The sequence below is a fragment of the Dipodomys merriami genome, unplaced genomic scaffold (genome assembly GCF_024711535.1).
Source record: "Dipodomys merriami isolate MVZ:Mamm:240054 unplaced genomic scaffold, mDipMer1.0.p SCAF_59, whole genome shotgun sequence".
NCBI lineage: Eukaryota > Metazoa > Chordata > Mammalia > Rodentia > Heteromyidae > Dipodomys > Dipodomys merriami.
The window spans coordinates 6,075,439-6,098,158 of NW_027206168.1; the positions used below are offsets into that span (position 1 = coordinate 6,075,439).

A 22,720-nucleotide genomic window follows, 5' to 3' on the forward strand; every position below is an offset into this window, starting at 1 on the left:
ACAACTACACACTGTATAATACTATGGATTGTATGTGTGCATTTAGTATGCTTTTTAATTAAAAACACATCAAAGAATTAATGGGTACAGAGGACTAAGCTTTGTTAACCAGAAGACAAGTAGATAGGAGTCACAGAATCAAATTTTAGCACAACCTAAGGTTGCACCTGTATAGTATAGATGACCACAGCCTGACAGCAATCTGGCCTATCTCAGATGAGTATATCCACACACACATAATGCTGGATCATAGCTCCTTGGAGACAACTTAGGTAAGAGGGATTTGAAATTGTAAACATGGACATCTTGACCCTTTAATGACAGAACCACAGCCCATGTAACTGGGATTGAATGCTTTGTTCTGAATGGAGAAAGAAATGTGCAGATGTTTCAATGTGTGCTTTCCTTACCTTGCTGCAGGGTGAATGTCTATCAGAGCTGGGAAAATGAGTCAACTGTAGCATCTGTAGCTCCACTAAACCATAGTGCACTTTTTCATGACCTTGGTTAGGTAGGGAACTATTAGGGAAAACCTTAGACTATGTTTCAACTCATATGTGAAATGAAGAAAGCCACACACTTACTTGTAAGAGAAGACACATATCTACCAACCTCCCTACCTTAGAAGGACTGGCATGTAGCTAGAGTAAAGTATCTTGAGATTCATACAAATAAGCAAAGAAAATTTTACAGACTATACCCTTCCCCATATGGTGTTTGTTCAATTTTCCATATTCTCTTTAAACCATCACAAAGTATTTCCTAGCAAAAATACAGTATCATAGACATGTATGCATAAAGGTACTCATCCATCCATTTACCTATTGGTAAGAGGCCAAGCTACACAATCCAGGCTGGTTGTTAGAGCTATGTGGATCAATCAGAACAGAAAAGCACCCCCTATTTTTCCTTAGAAGCATACCTTAATTTTTGGAGTCTTTCAATTTCTTCCATTTTCAGTTCATTCAGCTCCTTTTCCCTTCGAGAAGTTTCAGCATCAAGCCAGTCAAGTCTAAAGGACAGAACAATCAAGTCTCTTCAAGTTAGGATTCCCTTGGGTACTAATCTTGGAGCTAATGTAGGCTACTCAGGTGGGGCTTCAGAGTCTTTTAAGGAATCTTTTAGGCATAAGAAGCATGGCTACACCTAAACAATCTACATACACTTTTTTAAAATAAGTTTTTTATTGTGAAAATACTGTACAGAGGGGTTACAATTACATGAGTAAGGTAGTGAGTACATTTCTCATCAAGCATTGCTGCCTCCTCCTTTGTTTTTCCCCTACCATCTCTTCCCTCCCATGTCCACGATTATACTCCCCGCCCCTCCCCACTCCCCAATACACTCACTATTAAAAGAGCTAGATGGCCAGCCACTAGTGGCTTGTACCTATAATCCTAGCTACTCAGGAGCTAGGATAGTAGTAGCTAAGGATAGTAGTTTGAAGCCAGCCCAGGTAGGAAAGTCCATGAAACTCTTATCTCCAATAAACTACCTCCCAAAATGCCAGAAGTGGAGCTCTGGCTCAAGTGGTAAAGTGCTAGCCTTGATCAAAAAAAACCTCAGAGACAGCACCTAGGCCCTGAGTTCAAGCCCCAGGACCAGCACAAAAACAAAAATCAAAACAAAAAGAGCTGGATGATATAAAAATGAGCCTGGATAATGTAGAAATGAGCCTAAATAACAAATATTTAGCCAAGTGCCAGTGGTTCATGCCTGTAATCCTTGATACTCAGAAGGCTGACATCTCAGGATTGCACTTCAAAGCCAGCCCAGCGTGGCTCAAGTGGTAGAGTGCTGGCTTGAGCAAAAGAAGCTCAGGGACAGTACCTAGGCTCTGAGTTCAAGCCCCATGACTGGCAAAAAATAAATAAATAAATAAATCCAGCCCAGTCACCAAAGTCCACGAGACTCTTATCTCCAATTAACCACCGGAAATCCAGAAGTGGAGCTATGGCTCAAGTGGTGCCAGCCTTGGGTGAAAAAGCTCAAGGACAGTGCCCAGGCCCTGAGTTCAAGTCAAAACTAACACTAAAACAAAATAAAAATAAACAAAAATAAATATTTACCTCTCTTTTTGGATCCTATCCATTTCTTTGGCTTTTAGTTCTTCTAGTTCCTTCAGTCTTTTGGAAGCCTCAGCATCAAGCCAAGCAAGCCTAGTAGAGAGTATAAGAGTCAATAATGTCTCTATGCACAGAAACAAAGAGTATGAGGGACCCCTGCCCCCACCCCAGTCTCAGCACCAATCTGGCCCCATTAAGGACTCCGTAGGTATTGTAATGTCTCTGTGCCCATAAAGCTTTCCATACCATGTTCCCTAAAAAGAGACATTCACACATAGAAAGTGCTTTGAGTTAGTATGTACAACATCAAGGTCTGTAGACAAATGCTCTTGAGAGCTATCCATCACTTAGGACTTCTTTTTCATGCTACCAGCATCTAGCTATTAAGGGCTTACTGTAAGGAGTCCTTTAAAACAAAGCTCTTGTGCAACTTACTTTATACAAAGAAAAGGTCCCCCATGTAGGTGAAGTCAAATAAGAACAAAAGGGAAAAGTTAACTCTAAACAAATGTACTGTATCCGAAAGGGCTTTGATTTTTTTTGGTTTAGGAGATGTGAACAGACTAGTCAACCTTTTTTAAGGTGGTGGGACTGACCCAGGGCCCTGTGCATGTTATGCAAATGTTCTACCACTGAGCTATGCACTCAATGCTAATGACCCACTTTCATTCTTGCTTCCCCCAATTATAGAAATAATTTCAGCCACACAAATGTACAGCGAGCTGTTTTCACTCCTCTCTTCCTCTGGAATGCTCTCAGCATCCAGCTCCCTCCATATTTAAATCCTGCTAGTCCTAGTTTGATTCTGATTTCCCTCTGTGAAGCCTAGCTCTCTGCAATAAGAAGTAACCTCTTAACGCTATTACACTGCTGGTGGGAATGTACACTCATACAACCACTTTGGAAAGCAGTCTGGAGGGTCCTTAGAAAGCTAAAGATTGACCTCCCTTACGACCTAGTCATACCACTTCTAGGCATCTACCCTGAACAACAGGAACCAATATACAAGGACACGTGCACCTCCATGTTTACTGCAGCACTGTTCACAATAGCTAGGATATGGAAACAATCTAGATGCCCCACCACAGATGAATGGATCCAAAAATTGTGGTATCTATACACAATGGAATATTATGCAGCCATTAGAAATGACAAAATAATGGCATTTGCAGGGAAATGGATGGAGCTAGAAGGAATCATGTTGAGCGAGGTAAGCCAAGAACGAAGAGACAAACAGTACATGGTCTCCCTGATAAGTGGATGATGAATCCAAAATGTTAGGTGATATGACAAAACTAACAGGACTTAAGAAACAAAGAACTCCCACTCATCTGGTTGAACCACTACCAAATATCCCCATGCTGCTGATCACATATATGGTATATAACATGTGAGCACCATTATATATTACAGACTGTGATAGACAATTTGCTCCAGGAAAGTTAGAATGAACTTGTGACTTTAAATGAGCATCATTATTCCACAATACTGTGAATTTCCGGAAATTAAGTAATCACTTAATCACAATAAAAAAAAAAAAAAAAAAAAAAAGAACCTTGGGGAAGGGAGGGAGGGAGGGGATGGTAGGGGGAAAACAATGGAGGGGGTAACAATGTTCAAGAGGAAGTGTACTCATTACCTCACTCATGTAACTGTAACCCTCTGTATAGTATCTTTACAATAAAAAAATTAAAAAAAAAAAAAAAGAAGTAACCTCTTCCTGTTCTAAACACTCTCAATTCTTAGGATGCATATCAGATTCAACCTTAAATTACAGATCATTTACATGTCTTTCCTGCTGACTGTAATTAAGCAAAGCCTAGGGTTAGGTCTTATTTGCCCTTTTACAAAAAAGTCTCCTTGGGCTGGGAATGTGGCTCAGTGGTAGAGTATCGTACCCATGAAGCCCTGGGTTTGATGCCTCAGTACCACATAAACAGAAAAAGCTAGCCTTGAGCAAAAGAAACTCAAGGACAATGCGTAGGCCCTGAGTTCAAGTCCCATGACTGATTAAAAAAAAAAAAGGCGGGGCTGGGAAGGTAGCTCAGTGGTAGAGCGCTTGCCTTGCATGCTCAAGGCCCTGGGTTTGATTCCTCAGCACCACGTAAGCAAAAAGAAAAAGCCGGAAGTGGCCCTGTGGCTCAAGTGGTAGAGCGCTAGCCTTGAGCTGAAGAGCTGAGGGACAGCGCCCAGGCCCAGAGTTCAGGCCCCACGACCGGACCAAAAAAAAAAAAAAAAAAAAAAAAAAAAAAAAAAAAGGCTCCATAGACTTCATAGCTGTGCCATGTACAAAATGAGCAATTGACATATATGCAATATCTGAATGATGAAATAAGGAATAAAAGAGGGGCTCCTTGATAGTCATAGAACGTTACAGATAAGTTGAGCAATCTACATTTTAAATAACCAACTTTAGACATAGGTTAAAACAAGACAGTTTCAGTCTATGTAGTATTCCTTTAATTTCAAAGATTTGAAAAACACCAACACAAACCTATCTGCTTCATGCCAGACAGCATCTCTCAAATGACAGCCCTCTTGGCTATCTTCTTGCTGGAATGACTGTTCTTTTGGAGCATCTCTGGGGCTAGATTTCACCTTTAACCATGCAGCACTGTACAAAATAGAAAAGTATACCTTTGTGATCATCCACTCCATGTCCAGTGACTCATTCAAAGGAGCCTACTCAGGGAAGACAAGCATTAGGGTAATGCTGATTGATAGCATGGAACCTCTACACTGGAATCTGAATAGAAGAGGGATCCCTTCTAGAAGTTCAATGTCAAAGGGGGAATTCCCTTCGCTTCAAGAAGTAGATACTACTTCAAATGACAAAATGTCAGAGATTTAATGTATCGATTTGCATTCACTAAGAATATTCCATGTAATATTCCCTATTCTTATATACATTGTAATTATAAGGCCTAACAGCACTGTGTGCCAGGAAGCCTCATATTCCCCTATTAGCTATACATACCTTCTTCCTGAGCCCACACAGCCCACCGTCTACTTGGTTTGTGATACAAACTTTAACCCATTGAGCCTTTTAATCTTACCAACAGAACTCATATTTTCTGTATTAATATTCACATATAAATTACAGAAACCAGAACATTGTAATAAAAACAAAAGAAAGCACCCTATGCTACAACCTGATTGTGGTCACAGCTCTACTACATAAGCAGACTTAGGCTGTAGCATTGCTTCTTTCACTTTTCAGTGAGGGCTGGTAGGTAAGTATCACTTGACTGACCCACTGAGATCATACGGGAAATCCATCAAAGCAGGCTATTCATTTTACCTCTACAGCCCCGCCCCCCCAATCACCTACTTTTTCCCTGTCCTTCTCAGTCCTCCTCATATTACTGCCGTTTGTTCTACTTCCTTGTCCTGTCTACTATGTTGTCAAGAACAACTGAATCATGATAACTAAGCTCCCCTTTACTGTTAACCAAGTCCTCAAAAGACTATTTCCTGACAGAACCCTGCTTCTTGAGGACCATACTGTCCCTCTAGCCCTGTGGGATGGCAGCTTCAGATTCTCCTGTTTCATGAATTGGAATAATGCTGTCAGCATTATCCCTGCAGTCAGGGAGCTCTGGATGGTTTAACAGTTCATAATGATCTTGAATTGGAAGTAAATTTTTTTTAAGTATTTACTCATTAGGCAAAGATTTAGTGAATGCCTATTGTATCTAGGCATTGGATATTAAATATAAGATGCTGTATGGTGGCCCAAACCTGTTATCCTAACTCTTCAGGAGGCTGAGATCTGAGAAATTCAGTTCAAAGCCAATCCAAGCAGACAAATCTCCAAGACTATTATCTCCAACTAATCAGCAAAAACCTGGAAGTAGAGGTACGGCTCAAGTGGTAGCATGACAGTCTTGAGCAAAACAAGCTGAGACAAGCTGGTTACCAGTGGCTCCCGCCTATAATCCTAGCTACTCAGAAGTGCTGAGATCTGAGGATCACAGTTCAAAGCCAGCCTGGGCAGTAAAGTCCATGATATTCTTATCTCCAATTAACCACCAGAAAACTGGAAGTGGCGTGGTAGTTCAAGTGGCAGAGCACTTGCCTTGAGCTGAAGAGCTTAGGAACAGCACCCAGGCCCAGAGTTCAAGCCCCACAACTAACACACAGACACACAGACACAGACACACAGACAGACACAGACAGACACAGACAGACACACACACACACACACACACACACACACACACACACACACACACACACACACACACACACACACACACACACACACACACACACACACACACACACACACACACACACACACACACACACACACACACACACACACACACACACACACACACACACACACACACACACCCCAGTGTCTTGCTTCAAGTAACTAGAATCTATTGGGGAAAAGAGACAAGGAAAACCCATGATCCTCCCTGCAATGAGACATGGTCCAAGGAAGAAGCCCCATGGAAGGCCTCTCCAACCACAGTAAGGTAGAAAAAAGAACAAGGAACAACAGACTTCTGGACTAAAAAATTTTCACATACTGTTTGCCCAAATGAGCATTTCTCCTTAATGAGAAGAATTAATATTGCTAGTTCATTTGCTCTAAAGTATATGGCTCCTTTGATGTGTGGAAAAATAAAAATATATATTCAAACCTTTGACTTTTACCTACCACTTAGGAGATGCTGGTGGGGATGTGGGATTGGGAGGTATCCAAGGTGCCCTCTGGTCTTTCACAGGCTGTCTGTTCATTTTCATCCTGGATGAGACTGTTGTCTGTTGCAGCCTGCTTTTGTTGTGCGGTTGGTTTGGTTTACTTCTTTCAGTTTTGTGGAGTCCCTAGAAAAGGTAAATATGAATTACAAGGCTAAACAAGTTGGACACTCTGTGTTCAAATTCTGACTCATTAGAGCCCTAGTGCCTCTATTTATTCAGCAAAACCTCACAGTGGCACAATGGCAGAAATCTGGGCAAGTGTCTAAAGTATACAGAGGCAATATGGGTGGGAAGGAGGAGGAAGTGGAAATGGAAGCTCTGGTTTTGCTACTCATACACACATTTATTTTATTTGCATTTCTCCTAACTAAAGCCCCCAGTTTTTACTCCATATTATTTAAGATAAGCTGTAAAATATTTGTGTATGTATGTGTGTATGTGAGTGTGCTGGTACAGGGGCTTGAACTCAGAGCCAAAGAGTTGTCTCTTAGCTTTTTCACTCAAGGCTGTTGCCAAGTACTACTTGACCCATAGCTCTACTTTGGCTTTTGAGTGGTGGTTAATTGGAGATAATTCTCAGACTTTTCTGCCCAGGTTGGCTTCAAACCACAATCCTTAAATTTCAGCATCCTGAGAAGACAGGATTATAGATAGGTATGAGCCACTGGCATACAGCAAGCTGTAAAATATTCTTGGTTAAAATACTTATCCTCTCTGATCCTTAGTTCTAGGTAGAATAAACTGAGCTATTTTTAAGTGTCAGAGTGTGAGCTTTACCTCTAGAGAGGAACATCAAGCTGAATGCTTACACGCTTACTCCTGACTCCCCAATTAACTCATTATGAGTTTCTTTGTGGAAGCAAAAAGACCTGATCTATGAGTAAATGATGAAAACCATGAACTTCCTCTTTCCAGGTCTACTTCACAATGCATAGACTAGCTACAGAAACCTCTGGACCCTGCCACTGAACCCATCACTGCAGGAAGAGGGCTAAGACCAGGAGACTGGTTCTACCTGTTTTCTATCATAGGACCTTAAGGTCCTACAACTGCCTGGCAGTTGTAAATAGAAGTCTAAATTATAATGTACTTGCAACCCAAGTCCTAACTACCTGGCTGGATCCCAAAGCCATAAAAAGCATGCTCTTAAAAATGTGTTTAATATTTAGTGATTATTATTAATCAACATTTATCTTCAGCAGGAAAAAAAATCTTGAATCATCTCAAATTTCACACTTCATGGTGTCAAGTTAGTTAGGGCATGGTGTCAAATTAGATAGGCAGAATGCCTGCCCTGGTTTTTGTTAAAGCATAAAAATACTCAGGAGCTAAGCAAAGTCAGCTTAGATTGCTGGACTCAAGGATCTGACTTCCAACTGCCAAAAAAACAAAATTCTATCCAGGTGCTGTAGTCCTAGCTACTCAGGAGGCTGAGGTGTGAGGATCAGAAATTGAAGCCAGCCTGGGTAGGAAGGTCCCCAAGGTTATTATCTCCAATTTAGTACCAAAAAATCCAGAAATGGAGCTGTGGTTCAAGCAGTAGAATTCTAGCCTTGACAAAAAGCCCAGGGACAACATACAGGCCTTGAGTTCAAGCCCTGATAACAGTGTGTGCATGCATGCACGTGCGCGCAACACACATACACACACACAAGAGAGAGAGAGAGAGAGAGAGAGAGAGAGAGAGAGAGAGAGAGAGAGAGAGAGAATATGTTGGCCCCTCTCCCTTGCTGGGTTGAATGACCTTGGGCAATGTCAGATTAACTCAAAAGTACCAAAGGAAAGGAATTATTTCATACTTGCTGTAGTCTTGCTGGCTCCAGAGGATCTTTCTTTCTAAAGGGCAACTTCTCAGTCATAGGCTTCTTTTTGACTGCTGCTGTTTTTGCCAGGGTCAATGCCTCGTCTCTGCAGTTTGCATTGTGGTCCAGAATAAATGGGTCTTCCTCCGGAAAAATATCAGCATCAAACTCATCAAGCTCACTCTCCAACCTCTGACTCATTGGAAGCTCTGTATCAGGCTGACACTTATCTACACAAACATGTCAGAAGAGTAAACAGAGACAATTCTATTCAAACTTCATAGGTGAGAATGTAACAGGTCTACCCATGCTGGAAATCAAGGTGTGTGGCCAAATGTGCTGCTCTTCTGATAACCACTATACAACTTGATAAGCATGCACCCAGGCATCATGGTTGACTCCCTGGATCTTAGTTCCTACATTCCCTGTAACTCTAAAGTATCTCTTGAACCAATTCTGTGTTCCTTTTTCTTTTGCTTGACCCTAGGACGTCCTGGTCTCTGAACTACAGTAAGATTATCACCTTCACTAGTCCACTGATGATCTCACTCACACAGCAACTGTCTTTCTAAACTGGAAAAATTTTAAATGATGTGCCTCTATTCAACAACTAAAACAGCAACTAATTTGATGCAAAATAAAGTATCATCAATGAACTCCATGCATGACATTCAACCTATATAGAAAATCCAACCTATATAGAAAATTCAACCTATATAGAAAATCCAAGGATCAGACATGGTAATGTACACTGATAATCATAGCTACACAGGAAGTAGAGGAAGGAAGATTGAGGTTCAAGGCCAGTCAGGAAAGAAAGCTAGTGAGACTCTATCTCAACTAACAAGCTGAGTGTAGTAGACTGTAATGCCAGATATACAACAAGAAGCATAGGTAGGAGGCTCTCACTCAGAGGAAGGCCTAGAGCAAAAAATTAAGGTACTATCTGAAAAATAACTATAGCAATGAAGAGCTGGAAATCTGGCTGAAGTGGTAGGCCATCAGCCTAACAAGCACAAGGCCCTTAGTTCAAACCCTACTACTACTTGAAAATTTTAAAAAATAAATAAATAAAATAACAATTCAGGCTAGAAAGGTGGCTCAGTGGTAGAGTGCTTGCCTTGCATGCATGAGGCCCTGGGCTCCATTCCTCATGTACCACATAAGCAGAAAAAGTCAGAAATGGCACTGTGGCTCAAGTGGTAGAGAGCTAACCTTGAGCTGAAGAGCTGAGGGACAGCGCCCAGGCCCAGAGTTCAGGCCCTAAGACCAACAAAAAAATAAAAAAATAAAAAATAATAACGATTCAAGAAAGAGAAACTCTTGCTCCTAAGAAGAAGGCTCATGAAGATTTCTAGATATAAGATGAATACAACCGGGTGCTGGTGGCTCACACCTGTAATCCTAGCTACTCAGGAGGCTGAGATCTGAGGATCATGGTTCAAAGCCAGCCAGAGCAGGAAAGGCTGTGAGACTCTTATCTCCAAGAAATCACTAGAAAACTGGAAGTAGTGCTGTGGCGCAAGCAGTAGAGCGCTCACCTTGAGCTGAAGAGCACAGGGACAGCGCCCAAGCCCAGAGTTTAAGCCCCACAACTAACAACAACAACAACAACAAAAGATGAATACAAAAGCCAGTATCTCCACATATCCAAACAGTGAGTAGAAAATGTGAGAAAAAAAATATTCTATTAATGTTGGCAACAAAAGCTGTAAGGCAGGGTTTGATGTAGTTTAGTAGTACACTTACCTAGTATTCCAACCTTGGCACTGAAAAATAAAAATAAAAAATCCCCCCAAACAATATGGCAATTAGGAAAAAAAATCTAATGAAACATGTACAAGGCTTCTACAGAACAAAAGCCAAAGTTTTTTAATTTAATTTTTGCAGTACTGGGGATCAAACCATGGACCTTATGCATATCAAGTAAGAGTTCTACCACCAAGTCACATGACCAGCTCTTAAAAGATATTTTTAAGGAATACAGAAGAAAATCTGAATAAATTGCTTTCATGAATGAACAGACAATATGGTAAAGATGTCGATTTGCCATAAAGTAATTTGTAAATTCAATTAAAACCAATTTGTGTGTCTATATATGCAAAAACAGTCTGGTCCTAAAATTCACTGAACAATAAAATCCCACAAAGAACAATGAAGTAGGAGTGTAGTGGATATGGAAGTCTTTCTTCATCAGAGATGAAGTCTCATGAACTATGCTGATTATGGCAATGTGGCAACATGGGAATCAGTGAAATAGGGTGGATAAGACAAACAGTGCAGATAGGCAGATCTCTTCAAAACAGTTCTAAGGAACCCTAGCCTCATACTGAACAACTCTAACTTCCAAATGAAATGAAAATTACATGTGGAAAGAAAACCCTAAAGCTTTAAGAAGAAAACACAGAAGATATCATTATATCAACACATAAAAAACTTTAAGCCCAAATACAATACTGACATATTAGAATTTAATGATACTAAATGACAACTATGAACAAAAAGCCACCATAAGCACAACACACAATCCAAAGTCTAGAAGTCAGTATGTAGTGCATACAATTATCAAGGGAGTAACAGCTCGATGATACAGCAAGCTTCTACAAATCTGTAAGAAAAATAAATAATCCAATAGAGAGAGAAATAGGCCAAGGACTAAAAACCAGCTATTTAGACAGAAAATATGAGCTGTCAATAAAAATATAAAAAGATAACTGACTTTACTTAGTAATCAGAAAGATTCCCTTTCTTACTCATTAGAGTTGGGGGTGACAATCCTGAGAGAATAAGGAGGGCAAAAGAAGTATGCTCACAAACTACCCAGGGGTCAATCAGCCCAACTACTGGGGAGGCAGCTTGTTGCTCTGGTAAAGCTGAAGACATTTACACTGTAGTCCAGACATTATCAGTATACATAAAGCCCATAGGAACTCTCACCTGCATACACAGGGAGCTAGAAACACAGATTTACTTCACTTTACCATGCTTATAAAAGCAAAACCACCTAGCTAGCATGGAGGCATTTCCTATAGTCCCAGCTACTCAGAAGGCTGAAGCAAGAGGATCACTTAACCCCAGGAATTATGGGCTAGCCTGATCAGCACAGTGAGACCTTCTCTCATCTATATATCCTAAGTCAAAAAGCTGGGGAAAACCCAATGTTAAATAAGAATGTTAAATAAGGGAAACTTCCCTTATATGAATATACCAAAGTTTATTTTTCAAATCCTAAATTTAGGATTCAGGAGCTGGGAAGGTGGCTCAGTGGTAGAATGCTTGCTTTGCATGTATGAGGCCCTGAGTTCGATTCCTCAGCAAGACATAAGCAGAAAAAGCTGGAAGTGGCGCTGTGGCTCAAGTGGTAGAGCCTAGTCTTGAGCAGAAGAGCTGAGGGACAGCGCCCAGGCCCAAAGTTCAGGCCCCACAACAGATGGAAAAACAAAAAAAACAAAAAAACTTAGAATTCATTGGGAAGGAGATGTAGCTCAATGTTCTGCCTAACATATCTAAGGCCTTGGGATCAATCCCCAGCATCAGCACTACAAAAAAAATAAAATAAAACAAAAAGAACATTAATATAAACAAATCTTATAAACACAAGTGGAAAGGAAGAAAATTGCAAGACTGTCATATTGTAAAATGAAGCATGAAACAATACTTCATATTGCTTATAGATATAAACAGTGCAAATATGGGAAAAAAAGAACAGGCTCTAAGAATAATAATAGCAGCCTCTAAGGGTGAGAAATTGAATGAGGAAAAATGTATTAAAGGGAGTTCTACTGTACCAGTCATATTTTATTTTTGAAAAAACAAGTCCCAGAGCTAATAAGGCAAAACTTTAAAATCTGACACAACGCTTATTATTTTCACTCCTTTGTACATGCAAATATTCCACCATTAAAGGAAAACTTGCTGAGAACATGGATCAAGTGGTAGTGTACCTGCCCAGTAAATGTAAGGCCCTGAGTTCCAACCCTAGTACTGCCAAAGGAAAATTCCATTGACTTCTTTAGCAGCAAAGTCAAAGGTCTGGCTCCCTGCATCACTTCTTTGGTCACACATTTGTCAAACTACAAAAATTATACAGCAAGGAAACAGGCTAAGAGCAAATCCTTAGGCTGTAATTTACTTACAAACATGGAACAACTCTGACCTTCCGGTGCCAACATATTTACAGTAATGATCTGTATCAATTAGAATGCAAATGCAGTAGTTTCAGGGACAGCTGAGTAGGACTGCTGTTGGTGAAGAGGGAGCCACTACTATATTACTTTTTCTAAGTGACACTAATGCAATCAACCAACTACTGCAAGAACATTTTAGAAGCCACTAAAACCTGTACCAGCCAACAATTATGTAAATCACAATAGTTGATCCAATCAGACTTAATCACATAGGCTCAATTACACACCCCAAATAAAGAAGGTACAAAGACAGATTTCATCCATTTGGCTTCCCATGACATTTTTAGGGGTTGGGTAGAAGAATTGGGTGGGGAGGATAAAATTTAGAAAATGAGAATGAAGAATTAGACAGTGTGTGCCTTCTGACATACATATCATAAGAACAAGAAAAATAAACAAAAGCTATCACATTCTTTGTGAGTAAATATATTAACTTTCAAAGCAGTTAACTAAAACCATACCTCAACTGATAAGATGATGATAATGATGGTTATTACCATGCCTCAGTTTTGTACATATTTTCCACTGAGACACTAATTCATATTCACCATCTTGCTTGAGCCTCAGCATGACACAATACAAAGCAGGTAAGACAGAATTACTAAGATTCTGGGGGGAAGGGGGGAGGCTGGGAAGGGATGTGAAGGGTAAACAAAGGAGGAGGCTGCAATGCTTGGTAAGAAATGTACGCATTATCCTGCCCATGTAATTGTAAATCCTCTGTACAGTATGTTCACAAATAAAATTAAATTAAATTAAAAAAAAAAAGAATTACTAAGATTCTCAGGAAATATAGTTCAGTGATTTGCTCGAGGAAGTGAGGAGAGCAAATAGCAGAGCCATATCCTCTGACTTTGGGTCCAGGGCTAGGCAATCCACTCTGTACTGTCAGGGATTGCTTTCCACATGGACACTTTGTCCAAAGAATTGAAGCTTCCTATTTCATGCTCATAAAACTCATTTATTATCATGTTAGGGCCTAACATAAGCTAGCCTTTTTAACAGCTGGATATTATTATGAACTAAAATAATATATCTGCAAAGCACACAGCAATGATCTAATTTGCTACTTACAAAGGAGAATTATCTCCCTTTGACAGATAAAACTTTAAGAGTTTAGAGTGATGAAGTCAACCTAGGATCACAAACCAACTGAGAGGCAGGGCTAGAATCTAGGTCTTCTTGTCTACATTTTCCCATTTATCTCTGACCTTCCTATATTTGTCCTATGACAAGTTTTCAATTAGTAGGTTTTACAGCTTCCCTGTGATCCTCCCTTCTTTGTGGGCCCTCACTTTTCACTTTAATCTTCTAGCTCATTTAGGAAAACTTATCTCTAGTACAGGCCTGGAATATCTCTGCACTTCCTCCAGAGCTCCCCCCAGCACCCACAATTCAACTACCTTTTATTTATTTATTTTTATTTTATTTTTTTACCAGTCCTGGGGCTTGAACTCAGGGCCTGGGCACTGTCCATGGGCTTCTTTTGCCCAAGGCTAGCACTCTACCACTTGAGCCACAGCACCACTTTAGGCTTTTTCTGTTGATGTGGTACTGAGGAATCTAACTCAGGGCTTCATGCATGCTAGGCAAGCTCTCTAGCCCTGAGCCACCTTAGTCACAGAGGTGTAGAGATATATGGTCATGATACTTGACCTTCAAGGAAAAGGTGGCAGAGGCAACTTTCTGAGTGAAAGGAAGGTGCTATACTAGTTCTATCTCCAATCAATGAAGCAGAAAGAACATCCTACCATAGGGAATAAATATACAGTACTAATTCTGTAAGTTAGGCTTAGTCACTGAGCCTATATAATGAGTGTGTTCACACGCACAAACATACTTCTCTGCCCCAGTTTGTTTGTTTGTTTTCCTTTTTTCTTTTTTTCAGTCAGTGAGGGCCTGAACTCTGGCGCCTGGGCTCTGTCCCTCAGCTCTTCAGCTCAAGGTTAAAGCTCTACCACTTGAGCCACAGCGCCACTTCCAGCTTTAGTTTTAATCAATTAACTATGCCTACATGATGAGTCCTCCATATGAATCCCTAGGCGGTGTGGCTCAGGTAATTTCTGGGTTGCTGCATATAGGCAAGATCCTAGAAAGTGATGAGGCCAGAGAGGTCAGAGAAGTTCTGTACTCCCCTCGCTTTCTCCAACTGGCTGCTCGTGTGTTCACTGTCTTTCATAATATGTGGGTAAATGGAGGAAAGGCCGTCCTGAGTTTTGGGAGCACACCTGGCTTGAGAGTAGCCATCTACAACCCTGGGTGGCTGAGTCCTCTTCTCCTGGCAGTCAGTGTCAGAACTGAAGTGGATTAGGAAGAGGAAGACTACACAACATGGAGACCCATGTGACTGGGAGGATTGCTTTTCCTCTCCAACATTTCAGACTTCAAGACTACACTGACAAGTAACTTGCCTATCACTGAAGAAGAAAAACGAAACAAGAAAACCTTAGTTAATGAAGTAAATTACAACACAGAAAAAGAAAAATCTCTGGGAAACAGAATAAGGTAAAAGGAAATTCAACATGTTATTAATTTCACTAAATCTAAGTAGGCCAAATATAGAACTTTACCACAGTGTTTTAAAACAAATAAACTGCTTATAGGATATTCTTAAAGCCGGCTGCTGGTGGCTCACGCCTGTAATCCTAGCTACTCAAGAGGCTAAGATCTGAGGATCATGGTTCAATGCTGGCCTGGGCAGGAAATCCTGGGCAGGAGACTCTTATGTTCAATAAACCACCAGAAAACCGGAAATGGTACTTATGGCTCAAGTAGTAGAGCGCTCACCTTGAACTAAAGAGCTGAGGGACTGCACCCAGACCAAAGTTCAAGCCCTACAACCGACCAAAAAAAAAAAAAAAAAAAAAAAGATAATAAAAATTTCTAAGAAAATATCTTCCACTGTTGGTGGAAACATAAAACGATAAAACTACTTTGATGGGGCTTGGAAGGTGGCTCAGTTGTAGAGTGTTTGCCTTGCATGCATGAGGCCCTGAGTTCGATTCCTCAGCACCATATAAGCAGAAAAAGCCAGAAGTGGTGCTGTGGCTCAAGTGGTAGAGTGCTAGCCTTGAGCTGAAGAGTTCAGGCCCCACGACCAACAAAAAAAAACTACTTTGAAGAAAAAAACAAAAACAAAAACCCTTTATTCCACCTGAACAAACATATACCCATGAACTCCATTATATTCTCCAGCTGAGGGTGTAGTTAAGTGGGAGAGCACTTGCCTTGTATGCACAAAGCCCTGGGTTCAATCCTTAGCACTACAAAAAAAAAAGGGAATACCCCCTAATTTCAGAACTCTTCAATTGTGTACCTCAGATTGAATAATACCTACTATCACAATGCAGTATCATAATAAGCAGCAACAATTCATAATGTAATAAAAAAAAGATCCCATTCAAAACAGTAATAAGAGCTAAAAAATATAAAAACTAGACATAAAACTTAGCAAGGAATGGCTAATACTTCTATGTAGAAAACTATAAAATTCAACAGAAGGAACACAAAGAGGGATGAATTAGGAAGGATAGAAAACTCCACATTATATGGGCTGGGAAGGTGGCTCAGTGGTAGAGCGCTTGCCTTGGATGCATGAGGCCCTGGGTTCAATTCCTCAGCATCACATAAGCAAAAAAAAAAAAAAAAAAAAAAGCCAGAAGTGGTGCTGTGGCTCAAGTGGTAGAGCGCTAGCCTTGAGCTGAAGAGCTGAGGGACAGCGCCCAGTCCCAGAGTTCAGGCCCCATGACTGGACCCTCCCCCGCCCCCCCCCCCCAAAAAAGAAAACTCCACATTATAAAGACATAATTTCTCCTCTAATTCAGCTATGAACTCAATATAAAGCCAATCAAAATGCCAATCACATGTTTCATGGAACTTGATAAGCTCATTTAAATTCCCCAGGAGGATAAGCAATGATCAGCAGCAAAACTTTAAAAATAAAAACAAGAAAGAACTGCCTATCAAGTACTAAAATGTATACAGAAGATTGATGGATTTGTCTATAAAATTATATATATATATATATATGTGTGTGTATGTTTTTTAACCAGCTAAAAGTATCACAGAAAATTTCAAAGATAAGTGACTAAGTAGTAGAAGAGTCAAAAAGGATTAAGGTCCAGACTACATAAAGAACTTGAATCTGCTAATAAGGAAAGCGGCAGAAGCCGACAAGTGAGATGAGCACAGGATACAAACAGCAGAATCACAGTAGAGAATGAACATGGCTAAGGGGTACATGACAACTTTAACCCTGATTAGGAATCATGAGATATGCAATATGAAACTCTAGGATGGTATTTTACCCTGAGAGATTTAAAAATAATAATTTTGTTATGTAAAGCATTAAGTAGGAAAACGTATACTAATGCATTGCTAGTAAAAATATAATTGTAGTTAGGCAACAGTGGCTCACATCTGTAATCCTAGCTACTCAGGAGGATCTTAGGATCACAGTTCAAAACTAGCCCAGGCAGGAATGTCCATGAGATTCCTAGCTCCAATAAACCTACCAAAAGGCTGAAAGTGGAGATGTGGCTCAAGTGGCAGAATGCTAGCTTTAAGCAAAAAAGCTCAGGGTCAATGCCAGGTGCAGTCAAGCCTACAACCAGTACAAAAAACAAAATAAAAAACCCCACCATAATTATATGCCCACTTTTTTTTTTGGGGGGGGGGGGCGGTCCAGTCGTGGGGCTTGAACTCTGGGCCTGGGCGCTGTCCCTCAGCTCTTCAGCTCAAGACTAGTGCTCTACCACTTGAGCCACAGCACCATTTCCGACTTTTTTTTTTTTTGCTTATGTGATGCTGAGGAATCGAACCCAGAGCCTCATGCATGCAAGGCAAGTGCTCTACCACTGAGCCACCTTCCCAGCCCAATATATGCCCACTTTTAAGAGCCAAGTTGGCAATATGCATCTAAATGTACATATCCTATAACAACAATTTCACATCTTAAAAATAATGTATTACTTATGTGAAAAACGCATATATATAATATGCCTGTACATGTATATATATGTATATATATATATATGAATACGTATATGTTTATGTGTGTGTATGGCTATGTATGTATCTACCATTAAAATATACTAAGTTTAAGCTATGATGTAGAAAAAGGGAATGATACTTTGTCCACAAGCCTCTACAGTAGAACACTCCAGCCTCAATGGCAGCATGTTGGTTGATATTTACTGATGCAAGTTAAACTGTAGCTCTTAATTCTGACTGTCCCCTCAGTGAAATAACTGTTAAAGTTTAACTGCAAGAAATAAATATCATGCAATAACAATGTAAGACACATACCAATAAGAAGTTTTTTCACAGCTGAAGGCCGATTTGTTTCCTGTGGAAGCATCTCCTTCGTTATGAGGGGTCTCTTCTCACTCTTGGCCAATGTTGTTGGCCACTTCTCTATGGGCCTTTGGCTCCCTACAGGAAATTTGCTCCGATTTTCACTGAAGCATTTCTTTACCTTCTTCGGTGTCAGCTTCTTTTCCAGGAGAGATTCCAAAGCCTACTATGAAACAGTCTATTATTCTCTTCACTTTCCCCCCAAAAGTATGATTTTTTTTTTTTAGTCCCAAACTGAAATATACAGACTCTAGAGAAAAGTGTTAAGTGGCTCTCTAGGTTAATGAAATATTTACCTAACAGAAATATTACTTAGGACATGTGAAATTAATAATTTCTACAAATTCTTTCACATGTTTAACTCACTAAAATCAGTACAAAGAAATAATATGATTACTTTTAAAGGCATCCAAATCTCAAACTTAAACTTATCATTTTAGAAATTAACTGTGCTCTTTAGAATATAATTGGATATGATTTTAAAGTATTTTAATCCATCTTGACAGGACAAAGTAAAGACAATGGAGCACAGACAGGGATGCTGAGTTCAGACAACAGAAGATGGTAAGCTATGAAATGGTATATCTACCAATAAGAGACACAAATTTCCTACACTACTGAATGTCTTCAAGAGTAGGAGAAATGAACAATGTGTTTAAGAAACAAAGGGAGCTAGTTTTAGTGGCTCAAGACTATCTGTAATCTCTCCCAGCTACTCAGGAGGGAGAGATTGGGAGGATTATAGTTCAAGGTGAGCCTGGGCAAAAAATTAGGAAGACCTCCCATCTCAACTAATAAGTGAGCACAGTGGTATGTGCTTTTCATCCCAACTACTCAAGAGACACAGGTAGGAGGATTGGGTCCAAGGCCCGCAATGCGTAAAAAAACTCACGTATCTAAAAAATAACCAAAGTGAGAAGAACTGGTGGGCATGTGGTTTAAGTGATAAAGCACATGCTAATCTTGGATTAGGGAAGATTATGGCCTCTAAACAGAATCATGTTGGCTAATAAACCAATAAAGCATCACCTGATTTCACAGGCTGTATGTAAAAACAATAAAAGAAAAATGAAGCCAGGCGCTGATGACTCATACCTGTAATCCTAGCAAATTCTAGCTACACAGGAGGTTGAGAACTGAGGATCAGGGTTTGAAGCCAGCCCAGGCAGGAATATCCATGAGACTCTTACCTCAAATAAACTACTCAGAAAAAGCTAGAAGTGGTAAGTGGCTCAAGTAGTAGAGCACTAGACTTGAGCACAAAGAAGCTCAAGGACAGTGCCCAGGGCCCTGAGCATAAGCCCCAGGACTAAAAAGTGAAGCACTCTTTCTGCCCTTTCACATAGTAGGTAGCAGCTTTGTCTTGTAATCTCATCTAATGAACTATACAACTATCAGCATTACTTCCTGCTTATAAGCAATACACTTGTATGAAAAGCCCGAGTCCATTTCATACCTCAATTTGTTGCAGTATATCTATAACCACATCAGGGATGGAAGGATCAGCATCCAGCTTCACAGAACAAAGTGAAAGCTGGCGAATGAGACTGCCCAGCTCCCTACACCGAGCAGGAATTGGGTGCTCCCCTCGATCAGTAAACTGAGTGACAAACATCTGTAAGGCCCGAATGGCTCCTCGATGGGCAGCAGCCACCCTAGACATTGCCCATGACTGGAATAAACAAAATGAGTTATTTCAATACTCACGACTTCCCAATACCAACTCATTTTTTAAAAAACTGAAAACGAGCACTCTACCACTTGAACTATACCTCCATTTCTGGCTTTGTCTTTTTGGAAGTTAGCTAATTGGAGATTAGAGTCTCACAGACTTTCCTGCCCAGACTGGCTTCAAACCACCATCCTCAGATCTTAGCTTCTTGAGTAGTTAGGATTACAGGCTTGAGCCACCACTGCCCAGGAATTTTTAAAGAGTATCATGGTCCTATAGTACCCTCTAGTGTACTTCCTATTGCGAAAACTTTATGCTTCCTAACTTTATAAAGGTTAAAATTGTCTCTAGACAAACTAAATCTTTTTCTTGCTATTCTGTGTTTATACTAGTAACAAAAATGACAGGAATCTGTTTTCAGAACTCATTCCTCAGATGGCAATCCCACATTAATAATACTGCTCATGTTCTGACAGATTTCTATAAGCACTGATAATAATATTACTTCACAAAACCCATACATAATACTCATAAAACACTTCACAGAAACTTTTAAAAATAAGTATTAATCATAAGCTAATTACATCATACCTTCTTAGTGTGTTTAATTTTTTGTGGACTCAATTTATCTATTTCTTCCTGGATTTCTTTTACCTGTTTTGTAAAGGGACAAAAATGAAAATGTTATACCTTAACATTAGTCGTTTTTTTAGAGAAAGATACACCTTGTCTTGTCCAAATACACATTACTTTTCAAGTTGCTTGAAAATGAGAAGTGTTTTTCATTCATGTTCCAAAAAAACACTTACTAGCTCCCAACTGAAGATGGTAAACAGAGCACAGGGTTTCCTTACTTATACACATTACACACATGCACACACACATATATACACTCACACTCTCTCTTAAGGGTTAGAGTTTAATGTGAATCAGGGAAGGAGAAGATATTGTGGAAAACAGGAAAAATAGCTCATAAAAACTTAAATGCCATGCTAAAGAGTTTAGCTATTCCACTCAGAGTTATGGAGAGTCAAGGCAGTCTTTTCAAGTAGAAATCTGACATGGTACGGTTCATGGCTTATAACAATCTCAGCAATGTGGACCAAAACACAAGTTAAAAAAAAAACACAGAACTGAATCTCATTCAGCTATTTTCTTTCAAATGAAAAAGTAGTTTACAGTTCAAGCAATGAAAATGTTATTTTAGTGACCAGAATGGAGTTAGAGGCTCATTAATAAATAAAGCATTGAAGTTAAAACAAGCTAGGTGCTGGTGGCTTACAACTGTAATCCTAGCTACTCAGGAGGGTGAGATGTGAGGATCACAGACAGTTCTAAACCAGCCAGAGAGAAAAGTTCATAAGACTCTTATCTTCAATTAACCAGCAAAAAACTTAAAGTGGAGCTGTGGCAAGTGGTAAGAGTACTAAAATTGAGCAAAAAAGCCAAGTGAGAATGTGAGGTCCTGAGTTCAAAACCAAATATTGGCCCCAAAAAGAAAATAGAATAGAATCAAATAGAATAAGTTAAAAATAAACCTTAAAAATATCTATCACAATATAAAGAACTGTATGCTCGTCAACCACTCAATGTGTCCTGAAAGACACAACAGCCTTTGTTTACAACTGAATAAAGAATAAATCCAGTATATAGTAAACCTGAGACAGATGGGGAAATGACCAAGTCCTATCTCTAAGACTAAGGTGCACACTTGAAAATCAAAGGTTTTGGGACTGGTCCACCTGACCTCATTCATATGTGTGAATGTGCCTTGAACAATGTGTATGTTTTCAGGGGAGGGAGTGGCTTTTAAAAGATTCCTAGAGGTCTATAATCTCAAAAGGTCAAGAGCCACTGTTTAAGAAGGAGTTTAGACTATGTTGAGTTTAGACTATGGCCAGGCACCAGTGACTCATGCCTGTAATCCTAGCTACTCAGGAGGCTGAGATCTGAGGATCATGGTACAAAGCCAGCCTGGGCAGGAAAGTCCATGAAACTCTTATCGCCAATAAACCACCAGAAAACCGGAAGTCGTGCTGTGGCTCAAGTGGTAGAACACTTGCCTTGAGCTGAAGAGTACAGGGACAGTGCCCAAGCCCAGAGTTCAAGCCCCACAACCGACCAAAAAAAAAAAAAAAAAATGTTCTCTTTACCTGACTTATGTAACTGTAACCCCACTGTACATCACCTTTATAATAACAATAAAAAATACAAAATAAGGATCTTGGCTGGATGTCCACAGTGTGCGCGCACGCACACACGCACACACGCGCACACGCGCACACACACACACACACACACACACACACACACACACACACACGAGAGCGTGCACGTGCACGCATATTCATATAAAGGCAGAGGATAAAAAGGAGAATTAGTTGGTCAGAAAACTTAACTCCACAAATCCACTAAAGGTTAGGTAAGGTACTTTAGTGTTGGTCTTTCTGATACACAAGGAAATATAAAGAAAGCAACGGAAGGCTGATAGCTCCACTTCTCCCCAGTTTTCCTCACCTGCTGTTGGAGGACATAGAGCATTCGGGCACAGCGAACAGCCTGCTCCTGCCTTCTGACCTGAACCCGCCGCTCTTCATCTGGATCCAGAGCTGCTTCCAGGCCATCTGGAAAGATTTTCCCCACAAGGCGGGTTATAAACCACACAGAAACTTTAGTTTCTGTTTTGTTTATTTACTTAGATATATTTTTGTGCTCATTCTAGGGCTTGAACTAAGGGCCAGGGCACTGTCACTGAGCTGATGTAAAATACTCTACTACTTGAGCCACATCTCATTTCAACTCTTTGGGTAGTTAATTGGAAATAATAGACTCACAAGCTCTCCTGCCTGGGCTAGCTTCAAACCACAATGCCCAGATCTCAGCTTAGATTACAGGTGTGAGCCACTGGTACCCAGCAAAAAT

General features: G+C 40.1%; 1 protein-coding gene across 7 annotated transcripts in view; it reads right to left on the reverse strand.

The window, feature by feature from the left end:
* Kiaa0753 (KIAA0753 ortholog) overlaps positions 1-22,720 on the reverse strand; it is a 70,461-nt gene that overhangs the window by 24,581 nt on the left and 23,160 nt on the right. For 5 of the 7 annotated variants that reach the window (XM_070001720.1, XM_070001719.1, XM_070001725.1 and 2 more), the window contains 9 exons: positions 22,316-22,422; positions 20,390-20,452; positions 19,583-19,798; positions 18,079-18,289; positions 8,582-8,814; positions 6,739-6,905; positions 4,561-4,680; positions 2,070-2,159; positions 923-1,012 (listed from right to left, as the gene is read on the reverse strand). In XM_070001720.1, the coding sequence (XP_069857821.1) occupies positions 923-1,012; positions 2,070-2,159; positions 4,561-4,680; positions 6,739-6,905; positions 8,582-8,814; positions 18,079-18,289; positions 19,583-19,798; positions 20,390-20,452; positions 22,316-22,422 (1,297 nt within the window). The remainder of the gene's footprint in view (positions 1-922; positions 1,013-2,069; positions 2,160-4,560; positions 4,681-6,738; positions 6,906-8,581; positions 8,815-18,078; positions 18,290-19,582; positions 19,799-20,389; positions 20,453-22,315; positions 22,423-22,720) is intronic. The other 2 variants (XM_070001721.1, XM_070001722.1) reach the window with 2 other exon arrangements.